Source organism: Homarus americanus, unplaced genomic scaffold, assembly GCF_018991925.1.
Source record: "Homarus americanus isolate GMGI-L3 unplaced genomic scaffold, GMGI_Hamer_2.0 scaffold39675, whole genome shotgun sequence".
NCBI lineage: Eukaryota > Metazoa > Arthropoda > Malacostraca > Decapoda > Nephropidae > Homarus > Homarus americanus.
The window spans coordinates 13,663,612-13,676,938 of record NW_024736071.1 but is presented as its reverse complement, the minus strand read 5'-3'; the positions used below and the strand labels follow the sequence as shown (position 1 = coordinate 13,676,938).

The 13,327-nt window shown below is 37.4% G+C and overlaps 2 protein-coding genes across 3 annotated transcripts in view; one reads left to right on the top strand and one right to left on the bottom strand.

Annotated features, from left to right (window-relative positions):
* The window catches only part of LOC121871806 (coatomer subunit alpha-like), a 169,997-nt gene that overhangs the window by 139,939 nt on the left and 16,731 nt on the right, over positions 1–13,327 (bottom strand). The window lies entirely within an intron of this gene.
* On the top strand, positions 1,438–12,263 carry LOC121871808. Its single transcript, XM_042374307.1, has 2 exons — positions 1,438–1,535; positions 10,848–12,263. The coding sequence occupies exons 1-2, from the start codon at positions 1,527–1,529 to the stop codon at positions 11,265–11,267; spliced, it is 429 nt and encodes a 142-aa protein (XP_042230241.1). The 5' UTR covers positions 1,438–1,526; the 3' UTR covers positions 11,268–12,263.

Genomic DNA, 13,327 nt, shown 5'->3' with positions numbered 1-13,327 from the left:
GTGTGAAATAAATAAGGAGATGAAAACTGAGCGAAACACAGAAACAATTTGGATAGAATTAATCGATGGTAGGGAAAAATTAATCACAGGAGTAATATATAGACCTCCTAATCTTGATAGAGTTAATGGGCGACTTATTTGGGATGAAATGCGCAGGGCTTCCATACAAAGCAAAGTCTGTATAGCAGGCGACTTCAACTCAGAATCAGAGGATTTTCTTAAAACAACCCAGGACTGTTTAGTTTGGAAATAGAGTAGTCGACGAGTGGAACAAGCTACCAAATATCATCATTAACTCTAATACGCTAGATAGCTTCAAACAAAGGTTGGATGGAAGGATATATGAGCGATAGGGGTTGGGTGTAAATGGAACTGCACAGTATGGGCCAATAGGCCCGCTCCAGTTTCCTTCATTCTTATGTTCTTATGTACCGAACCGCATGCTCTGCACATGGGCGCCAACATCTTGAATCTGACGAGAATCGAGACAGTCGAGCCTTTACAATAAACATGGCTGTTTCTGTCCTGACATGCTGCTTCACAAGTGTTGACACAATAAGAAAGAAAACATTCCAGCACGTGTGGACCACCAATAATTTTCAAGCAATATAATCCTGAAGATTTAACAAATATAAATTCAGATATTTAAAGGTAATAAAATATTTAATTATAAAATATTTGACATTTCCACCCAGCCTATTTTTTCTAGGATATGTATGAAAAAAACCAGGTAAATTTTATTTTGACCTCACAGTACACGATGACAGCATCCATTGATCCAACACGCGGCGTTACCGATAATGTGGTACTAACCTTAGGACCACAGCATTTCTTCCCAGCTTAACATATCTAACACCTAGTTATCATTATCAATCAATGTACTACAGTAACAATTGTGGTGTTCAACATGCTTAAATTCGACAGGTGTGGTGTTGGACAGGCGTGCAGTGTTCGTCAGGTGTATTGTTGGACAGGCGTGGAGTGTTCGTCAGGTGTGGAGTGAACAACTAGTGCGTTTAGAGTTCAACAGGTGTGGAAGGTACACTGACTAAGGTGTTGTAATCGTGGGGAGAGGCACCGTTGAGGAGCCTTGCATGGCTGCTGACCTTCTTAGGGTAAACGCTGGGAAAGATGGAAAAAGCAGTGGTGTGAGCGTTTCCTCAGCGAGCACTTGTGTGTGAGTAGTGGGTCCTTGTGGCGCGGGGGAGGGAGGAGGAGGGCGTGACCCACCGCTAGCCTTGACGACTGACCCCCTTCTCCACCTCCACCCGTTACTCCACCTCACAACTTCATCTTCCCATCGTTTTATCACTTATATCATTCTAAGGCAGTCTACCCTCCCAACCATGCTCCACACCTTCAACGACCACAATGACATCTAACATTAGCACCAATGTCTGCATAAAATCAACCTTCCTTGCCTACAGCTAAATGACTAAGCGGCAACTCGATCGTGCTATATAAATGGCACTCTCTCGCGGCCCACTTCCAGTGTGTCAAGTCTTCGTAGCGGCCACGACTCAGCCATGAGACTCGTGAGTATCACCTAAAACAAGTTTGCCTAATACTGCCCTCCATCACTAAACCACCGTGGCTACCGTAAAGTCTTACTCGTACTGAGCCAGGCAGGCACCTGAGCAGCTAACAACTGTGAGCCGTGTTGAAGGCATCTCCTCCCAACCTCATTGTTTCAAGTGTGTCTGCGACAACTATAAAGTGCGACCTGCGGTCATTCCACAACAATTCGTGTGACCACTTGCTGGAAAACAAATTGTGCGGTAGCAGGAGCGCGTGTCAGGGGTGGAGTGGCCGCCCCGCCCCTACTACTAAGTTCACTTACAGCCAGCTACTAAAACTGGAGTGACACGTGTGATACATGTTGCAGTAACTTCAGTTTGTATGATGACCAACCCTCACCACAACCAACTAATGCTCCACCACCCTCATCACAACCACTCAATGGCACAACACAATCATGGAATAATACAATAAACTCCACCATGGAACAACACACTTAATCATGGTACAATATACTCCACCATGGTATAACACACTCCACCACCAAACAACACACTCCACCATGGAACAACACTCTCTCCATCAGTACAATACAGTGTGTCTGGAAAGGCTTGTACACAGTAATATATGAATTGTCGTACTGTACAATCTACATGTAAATATATAAAAAAATGGAGGAATACAGTAGATGGCTCTAGCACACATGTAAACATAATTTCCAAATGCACAAATCATTTAAAGAGAGTAGTTTCTAGTGTATAGTTACAAGTGGGTTCACTGTCAATCGATCATTTGAAACTTTAAAAAAAATCACAATTATGAAACAGGGGGATGTTGTAAAAAAAAACGTGCCGGTCATGCACACGCCCACCAAGGTGACAACCCCAACTTTCACCCTCACAATCACAACGATAAAAAATCACAAATGTATTTTGTGTCGAGGTGTGTGAACAAACTTCTGCTTAGGTAACTCATCTGGCCTTCACACCCCCCTCTCCTCCTTTAACTGTGTTCTTAAAAAATTATTAATGCCATAATCCTCCTTCAGTCACTCTGAACATTCTATCTCCTCACCAAATCACTGTCACTCAGAACATTCTATCTCCTCATCCTTCAGTCACTCAGAACCTTCTATCTTCTCATCCATCACTGTCACTCACAACCTTCTACCTCCTCATCCATCACTGTCACTCAGAACATTATCTCTCTTCGTCCTTCACTGTCACTCAGAACATTCTATCTCTTCGTCCTTCACTGTCATTCAGAACATTCTATCTCTTCGTCCTTCACTGTCACTCAGAACCTTCTACCTCCTCATCCATCACTGTCACTCAGAACATTATCTCTCTTCGTCCTTCACTGTCACTCAGAACATTCTATCTCTTCGTCCTTCACTGTCACTCAGAACATTCTATCTCTTCGTCCTTCACTGTCACTCACCTTCTACCTCCTCATCCATCACTGTCACTCAGAACATTATCTCTCTTCGTCCTTCACTGTCACTCAGAACATTCTATCTCTTCGTCCTTCACTGTCACTCAGAACATTCTATCTCTTCGTCCTTCACTGTCACTCAGAACATTCTATCTCTTCGTCCTTCACTGTCACTCACAACCTTCTATCTCTTCGTCCTTCACTGTCACTCACAACCTTCTACCTCCTCACCCATCACTGTCACTCAGAACATTCTATCTCCTCATCCTTCAGTCACTCATAGCCTTCTATCTCTTCATCCTTCTCAGTCACTCAGAACATTCTATCTCCTCATCCACCACTGTCACTCACAACCTTCTACCTCCTCACCCATCACTGTCACTCACAACATTCTATCTCCTCATCCTTCAGTCACTCAGAACCTTCTACCTCCTCATCCATCACTGTCACTTGCTCACAATCTCTCCCTGCCACCGTTTTCTCACACAATTTATCAGAGTCCTTGTCAAATCATTCAATACCATTCACAATTATGTAGAATTTCTTGGTTAACTTTTCTAATGCAGTATTTTAGAAAACATTACCAGTGGTAATTTGCGATATCTCTTAGTATGGAAATGTATTACAGTATGTAACTACGTACTGTACTATTATAATCTTCAAAATGGTGTAACAAAGAAATTTTTCACTTAGTAATACAGTAATTAAAGGATATTTTTGCCATTTTGTAGCTGGGTAAATTGTTTTAAACCTCCCCACAACAAATCCCTAAGCACTTTGTACAACAGTAAATTTTCCCAAAACTTCACAGGGTACAAAATTTTGTATCCATGAGAACTCCAGCAAACTCTAGTTTGTTTATATATATATATATATATATATATATATATATATATATATATATATATATATATATATATATATATATATATATATATATATATATATTATATATATATATATATATATATACACACACACACACACACACACACACAGGTTGTACCTCTCTAGTCCGGCAACCTCGGGACCTGACCGGTGCCGGACCATGGAAATTCACCCTTTTCCTGGATAGATAGTGACTTGTGCTTATGCTTGGAAGCACTAGCACCACTTTCTCTGCATCATGGTCTCTTTGAAGACATATTGAAGGGTTAAATGTCGTATAGTAGCTTCTCAAATTTCGCGAGTTTTTAATTCAACGTGTTTTATTGGAACACAAAAAAAAAAAATAAAAATTTTGACGGCGGAAACTTGAATTTCGACGGGTTTGAACGGCCCGCCGACGTGCATAATCGTGTAAACAGCGTCATTTCTCTTATGTACAAAAGATTCATTATTGTTTATTACTGAATGTCTTTTTTATTGAATTAATGTTTGTGTGCAAAATGAGCAATACAATTCATTCATAATACGTAGAATATTAAAACACACAAGGAAATGACGCAGCATTGTTTTCGTTGATTACAAAACCAGTGACTGACTGGTTCTACATATAAATCTGAAGAAAATAAAACTTTGGTTGTAGCTGTAGTAAAATTAATATGGTTGTTTTAAGTAATGTTATTTAATGTTAATAAATGGAACAATAGAAGTAGCTAATGATAATGGTAAAGAAAAAAGAGAGATCGCGTATGTAAGTGCGCACACGTGAAAACATATCGTCATTACTTTACATAAGAATATGAAAGCAACACTTATTTACTGTTCATATATATTTTAATTAATGTTTCTGAATTTGTTTTTATTGAATTAATGTTTGTGTGTGCAAAATTAACAATACAATTTATTAATAATACGTGGAATATTAAAACACACGATGAGACGAGACGGCTGCCGGCATTGTTTATGTTAAAGCTTACAAAACCAGTGACTGATTGGTTCTACATATAAAACTGAAGAAAATAAGACCCTGATTGTAGCTGTAGTAAAATTAATGTAAAAAAATTAATATGGTTGTTTGAAGTACCTGTAATGTTATTTAATGTTAATAAATGGAACAATATAAGTAGCTAACCATTAATGGTAAAAAAAAAGTGAGACTGCGCGTATGTAAGTGCGCACATGTGAAAACATATCGTCATTACTCTACATAAGAATATGAAAGCAACACTTATTTACTGCTCATATATATTGAAGGGTTAAATGTTGTACTCTGTATAGACAAGCAGAGAGAGAGAGAGAGCAGCCGAACTGCCGGATGTAAACAAACCTTAATTTCCCGCGGCTGTTTTTTTTTTTTTAAGGGGATTAGCCCACCCGGGCATAGGTCACTGACCCACATTGGGGCCTGAGGGGCAAAAATTTAATACTCCTGTAATAATAATAATTATTCAGATAAGTAAAAAAAAAAAAAGCTGCCTATCTACCTATTGGACAAACTAAAATCGTTCCGGACCACAGAATGCCGGACTAGAGAGGTACAACCTGTATATATATATATATACTCTGTATACAGCTCCTCCCCGACTTACGACCACCCACACTTACGACCTGCCTCAGTTGTACCAAAATTTTGTCAAATTACGTATTTGCGAGTCCCAACGTCAGTACACAGAAAATTTTCGTTTGTAATTCACTTTAAAATGGCTGGCAAGCTTAAAAGTGAGTTTTGTGGTGCTGAGAAGAAAAAGAGACACCCATTTTAGATTTTCTATGTATTATTTAAGCATTTTCGACTTACGACCTGGATTTGGGTCCCTAACCCTGTCGTAAGTCGGGGAGGAGCTGTACAGTATTGTACAGTACAGTACAGTATACTAGTTCCTTCCTGCTATCATGGTATCTGAATGCAAAAATTACAGTATACAGCCTGTAGTTCTGTAAATCTTTTATTCAACTCTTAATTACTCCAATTTCCCCCCAAATAATAAGCTCCTAATAGTAATAAAACAAAAAATACGGTTGTGTATCACAAAAATAATCATTTCACACCATTAACCCTTTGTGTGTGTAGGGTGTATTGTATATGCAGTAATTTGTCGAGTATAGCACTGGAATTTATCTCTGAAAATTTCTTAGAAATTTTAATGAATAAGTGTCTCAAATATGATCTTCCATTCCTCCTAACTACAGTGCAGTACTACAAAAATTTACCCCTTGTACTGTACTGCAGTTTTCTAAAGACAACTTCTCAAAGAACTAAAAAGCACTGTACAGAATAGACTGGAAATAACTGGTTAATGTACAAGCTCTGATAGGGAAACAACATGCAGATCCATGATATGGGAACCAGACAAGAACGATAAGTGAGAGTGTGAACACCACGAAGGCACACTCCGTGACTGCCATGAACGAGGCAAAAAATAACATACTGTACTGCCAACACTTTCTCTTTCACGTCATGCTCCGCTTACAGTGATGCAATAATGTACCACAGATTCTGCTGCTACACACCTATACACACACTCAATATATATTTATACATACTGTACATACACACACACATACTGTAAAACATGCTAAAAGGGGAAAATTATGTACAGCAATAGAAATGATTTCCATAAATTTCTTTTGAAAATCCAAACTGATCAACATACAGTATTAAGATGATCATGATATTCATACTATAAACTCTACTGAATAGTTTTAATAACCAATCAAATGTAACCTAATTCAGGAATAACCTGGTTATGTTACAATAATAAATAAGGTCTCAAAAGAAACATGATAACTTTTGCTACATATAAACTTATTTCCATAAAGTTATAGCAATAAAAACAAAATCTTATCCCTATTTGACAAAAACGTCAGAAGTAATTTAAGGCTTAATTGAGTGCTTATTCATATTTAGCATGACACAAACACACACACACACACACTAATTCAAATACATGTATTGGTTGAAATAAAGCTGCGTCACCAGGTGGTGGTCCTGCACCCACACCACACTCACAGGTGAAGTGGAGGAGGGGGGAAGGGGAGACTGCTGTAAAAGTGAAAGTAAGAATGACCACCAGTCTGCCTCCCACCATCCTTACCACCACCCCTACCTACCACAAACAAACTTTTCAACATTATTACCACCCTTACCTTCCACTACCATCATTACCACCACTCCTACCTACCACAATCATCCCTACCAATATTATCATCACCCCTACCTTCTGTACATAACCACCACTCATATCTATCAAAACCATCCTTACTACCACTCCTACCTCCCACAACCATCCCTACCAACATTATCATCACCCCTACTTGCATAACCACCACTCATACCTATCACAACCATCCTTACTACCACCCCTACCAACATTACCACCACTCCTACTTTCCACAACCATCCCTACCAACATTAATATCCTTACCCTCATTGCCACCACTCCTACATCCCACAACCAACCCTACCAACATTATCCCCAATTTTGCCTACCACAACCAACTCTACCAACATTATCCCCACTCCTATTTATCACAACCACTGTACTTCACGACATCACACCCACCTATTACCTGCATCAACACAACTCTTTCCTCTGGGGAAATGTGAGGTATGAAGTTAAGAGTTGATTACACAGTTTTGACCTGGATGTGGTGAACTAAATGGTAGAAGGTCACTTTAGCCAAGACACAATGGCAGGTTGAGATCAGGTCCACACCCTCATGAAAATATACAAAAACTTGCTGAACTACAAAGCTGCCATACAAATTGTAGTGCAGCACTGTGTTTTCCTTTTATTATGACCAAGAGGCCCATAAGCTGCAACTACTGTTTCAAATTTTAACATCAAGCAAGAAGATATGGCAATAACTTTTACCTCCAGTATTAATGTGCCCCCCCCCCCCAAAAAAAAAATTGACAAGTACAGTAGTACAGTATCTCCATACACTTTATCCACCATTTTGTACTGCTGCACACTGGCAATAAATTTTGATCAAAGTGGCTTCTGTACCCAATATGCCAATTTAGTATTTTATGATAATAAAAAAATTACATTAATTCATTTCCATTAGACCCCGAGTTTTGGTTAAAATGTACAGTACAGTATAATAATTTGCCACAAATTTAGATTAGAAATACAGTAACCACACTATCTTTTACACTACAGTACCATGAGAGTGTGAAGACTACAAAGTTTTCAAGTTTACTTAAATAAAATTATCCCTATCCAAGCACAATATGTATGGAATGTGATACTCCACTAAACAGTACAGTACAGTACATCAAACATCAGATTCAGTATAACTGATTGTAAATCAGTTATATGTCTCCAATATTTTCTGTGCATTGGAACTCAAGGAAGTCCTAGCTTGGAGCTAATCTAAAGACTAGCTCAGCTCTCTCATACCCCAAATTTGGAGAGGTAAAGTTATGTGTGTTCAATCATAATTCCTGTATTTCTAGGGCTACTAAGAAAATGTAAATTTGTATTTACTTTTTAACTATAATTTGACCCTTTCTATCCATATAATGAAGCATGGGATATTATTATAAAAAGTAATAATGAAGTGTAACTCTTTGATAACTTAGGTTACAACCAGATGATTCAACGTGGCTCTTCATAAACTGAATGTGAACTTTTACCTTCACTCTGGGCAACAAGCATTAAAAACCAAGTTAAAAAAATATTGGATTAAACATACATTACTGTATTAAAACATTGAGCCATACAGTATGCAAATAATTTGTGCACGAGCAAGTATTCTAATGGCTGTTGATTATACTGAAATCTTCCTTTCGCTATGAACTTTTAGCTACGTACTGTACTGTGCTAGTAAATTTACAAATTACTGCTATCTTTAATTTCCAATACTTTCAATTATGTACTACTAAAGGTGTGTTAGATGGTGTCCCCAAGACAGAGGCAAACCATCACTGCACATCATATTCACTGGTCACACAGCCTTTAATTTCTTCCAAGGGAATGAGTTTTCAAAGACAAGATTTTCACGCAATTGCTCACAGAAGCACCGGGGTTGGGATCTCAACCATCCAAACACTAACAATACAGTACAGAACATGGACCTCATTAATCCGGGAAGCTTGGGACCAGACTGGTTCCGGATTAGCAAAAATTCCAAACCATTGAAGAGGAGGTTAAAAAAGGCAAAATAATGCATAAAATGTACTACAGGGGGGTATTACTGTCTAATTTATTCAGCATAGATATCTTTCTTAAAGTAGTTAAAGTCACATGCTTACATTTTGCCACATTACTATCATTTCCACTGCTTGCTGGTCCCTTAGGAAGCATATTTATGGGTAAATTTTAAGTATTTAAAGGTACTGTAAAATAGTGGCAACAGCCACTAGAAGTGAGCTATGACACCGTCCCGAACCATTGAAGCTGCCAGACTATCGGGTCCCAAGTTAGCGAGATGCAACCTGTACCGTATGTGTAAAATGCCTTAAGTTCAAGCAACTGCCACCACTGCATCTAGCCAGTTATAAAGGCTGGCTCCTCTGCTTCAACTTCTACTGTGGCTAAATGCAAAAAGTGCACAGATTGTAGAACCTCATTAGCCCATTTAAAAAGTTTGTTTGGAGCTTGGATCTGACCATATCAAGCCATCTTGCTGCCAAAAATTTAAATGTGCCAACAAATCTATCACACAATCCTTTCCTATGAGATATATCAAAGAAATGCCATTTTTCAGGAATATGAAGATTCTACACATGGAAAGCTAAGTTCATGTATCTCAGACTGACATTTCCATAACCTAAAATTCTTGAGCTAGCACAAGTGTGTACAGTATAACCATACCAGTGCTCAAATAAAATTAATTTCAGTTCACAGTTTTGCCTTCTAATCCTCTTTTGCCTACCAATCCTGTTAATCCTGCCTTTTTATTTTTTTCTCTCACTAATACAATATAATGGTCCCAACAAAGTGGGGTAAAATGGACCTGACACAAAGGTTGACTAGGGGGTCGTATGGGCAGAATATTGTAAAATACTGTATTGAGCATTAATGAGAGTTTGGATTTGTTAACAACACAACTTAATATTTATACTGCTAAAAAAATTAACTAGAAATGTAACTTCCTTTAATTGAACAAGTTATGCAACTTAACACTTAACCCCTTGTGAATGGGATCCTCTCTCCACTGAATATCACCTGGTGTTAGCCAAATAAATTATCAAAAGTGGCAACCTGTAGCTTTGAAACAATACCCCTTTCTTTAAATCTAACATAGACCTATTAAGAAATTGCAGCCTCCAGTAATTCATATTCAGATTGATCTTAAGCAGTCAGCTTTCTTGTTACATAAACCAAAATTTTAGTTACTTTACAAATAAGTAATTGCATTTGATTCAAGAATTTTTTCTCTTCTAATTCTTTTGATTTCTTAATGAATTCTAAAGTTAAATTAAAAAAATTCATAAAAATCCTCACTCCTTCATCTAAACTGTTAAGTTAATCAAATTATGCTTATAGATTGTTTAGTACAGTAAGTTGTTTCTTAATGTTTTCACTCTAACATTTTACTGAAGTAACAACAAATTATAGTTAGCAAGAAACATGAAAGATATTTTCTTATTGAAGTAAGACACTGCTATTGTCTTCAAAGAAGTAACATCAACCACTGTCTGATATGCCATTACTGTACTGTAACGACTTTCCGGTAATCAATAAGTTTACAAATCTTAATGCTTATAGTTATTATTTACAAATGTAATACACTAAATTCTGTACACACAGTAATATCAAATAAATAATTTGAATCATAGCCAGTGGTTAAAATTACTGTACTCGCCATTATTATTAACACTAACTGTATACTAAAGCAATAAATTAAGATATTAAGTACGAATTCCAAGAACTACTCAGTCCCTACAGAGGATTGAAGCCAACTCACTTGTGTGACACCATCACAGAATTCACATTTACTTTAAATAATATTTACAGTACAGTTCATGTTCTTGTCTAATATATGTGATAATGTTTCAGGCTGCCTTGGTGGTGCTGGTGGGATGTGCTGCATGGCTGGTCAATGCCAGTCCTGCTCCACTAGACATAAAACCAGTCGACATTTCAACTCTCATTGCAACAGTTCCTGGACTTAAAGAGGAACTGGAAGCCAAGATAAAAAAAGATTCAGGTAAAATTTCAATTGTAGCCACAGCCACCAATGCCCCCGCTACCACTGCCCCAACAACCACTACCTCTGCACCACAAGCAAATGCTCCTCCAACACCAGCCCAGACCACAACACCAAGAAGCACAGAGGGAGGAAAACGTCACAGACCATTAAGACGCCGTGGTGGAAGACGTCGCCTACAGCCTAATGATCAGAATCCTGAAGAAACAGAAGCAACTTCCCAACCTCGGCGACAGAAAAATGCCCGCACTTTCCCACAAGCACCATAGTAAAACCCAAATTCACGAGGTCAAAGTGAACACGAAGTAAATAGCATGCAGTTTATAATTCACATAAATTAGTTGAAAAAGCAATGATTATCAAAAATGTCTTACTTCTATATTTATAATAATGTATCATAAAAGAAAAGGTTACAAGTTTTCACACTTGCATCTTATTGAAGTTTGACATATCTACAATGTAATATACCCTAGAGATCTTTTTCAAACACTACACACTCAAGTTCACTTTACCTGAAACACTTAACAGGAACCTCGTTAAAATTTTGTCTGACACAAATGCCCCTCTGGTACAGAACTAAAATCATGCAAATAGCTTGATTATCAAATGAAGATATATAAGGAAGCACATAAAGATGACTACAAAATTTCATACTTTGTTGGAAATATCCTGCTAGAAAAACTTAGGTGAGATGGAAGTACAGCTCCTCCCCGACTTACGACCACCCGCACTTACGACCTGCCTCAGTCGTACCAAAATTTGGTCAAATTACGTATTTGCGAGTCCCAAAGTCAGTACACAGACAAAATTTTTGTTTGTAAATCACTTTAAAATGACAGGCAAGCTTAAAAGCGAGAGTTTTGTGGTGCTGAGAAGAAAGAGAGACACCCATATTAGATTTTCTATGTATTATTTAAGCATTTCCGACTTACAACCTGGATTTGGGTCCCTAACCCAGTCGTAAGTCGGGGAGGAGCTGTACGATACAGTACAGAATAACAGACAGGTGTAAATCAGCGTATTGTACTGTACTGGCTCAGATGGGACATGAATACAGTATATACCCTTTACTACCTTTGGCTCTTCAGGAAGTGTCATATAAATTATAATAAAGCCTTTTAAGGCATATACTACTGTAGATTTATTTACATACTTTATGAAATTTGCACATGCAGCACATTATGAAGGGGATCCCCTGTTACATATTCCTTCCATTATATATCATCACTGCTTTGAGCAAAACTATTATATGAAGTCTGTTGTTACTGGTATTTCATTGATTAATAAATATTCCCATTTATATAGCAATGCAAAATACTGCATGATAAAAGGAAACTAAAAAACAATGATGTTAGCATGACAGATCTTGACATTTTTTCCCAGGGAGTAAGAAATGTGAGCATATGGTTCAAGTAACTTTTGTGAAATCTTATCAAAATAACTCGTTATGTTGTCAACAAATGTCTCCAAGACAAAATGACACAATGGACCAAATTTGATAGATAAAGTTGAAGTTCCTCAGAAGTAGGATAGAACCTCTTTAGCCATCTATACAGGAAAATCTATTTGGCATACAGTACTGTATACATTCACATTTGTCAAATCTCCTAAAACATGGTTTTAGTGAATCTTAGGAATGACAAAAATGCTAGAAAACCTCAACAGTATTACATACATGGCTGGCAAAATTACATGGTCATGATTCCTTCCACTTTTCCTGGGTCATGAAAACCTAAGAACATCCCTACCACTACTGTACAATACAGTACTGTATCGGCAAACACTACACTACAGGTTCCCCCAATTTCATTTATTTCAAATTCCAGGTCTTTTCAACACTATTTTACTTTTTATTTAAGGACATCAAAGCATATTGCAGCTGCCTAGTCACACCCAGCAGAATCTACACCAGTTTTACAATCATCCTCACACTGAGGTTAATGATTTATTAACAAAAATGAAGGTTATTACTTAACTATTCAATGGTGTATACAATAATTACTGTAGATTCTTACATCTATTAATTATTAAATCCATACGTCTTGAGAACCCAAGTCAAAATTTTTTATTTACCTTTTCCAGTTCTTACAAATTTCAAGATAGTAAGGTAAAACTGATGCTAATGTAATTATAATGAACAAATTTCATGAATTAAAGCTCCTGCCTATTGAAACTACAGTATAAAAATTAGGATTATACTGTGATGAAAATAAATGACTGTACGTTTCTTTAGTCTGAAGGGATCAACATAAAATGTCATGTCACACAATCTCAAATTATGTTACAGAAGTGCACTAAGTTTTCATGCCAGCATTAGAAAGTTTCAAAT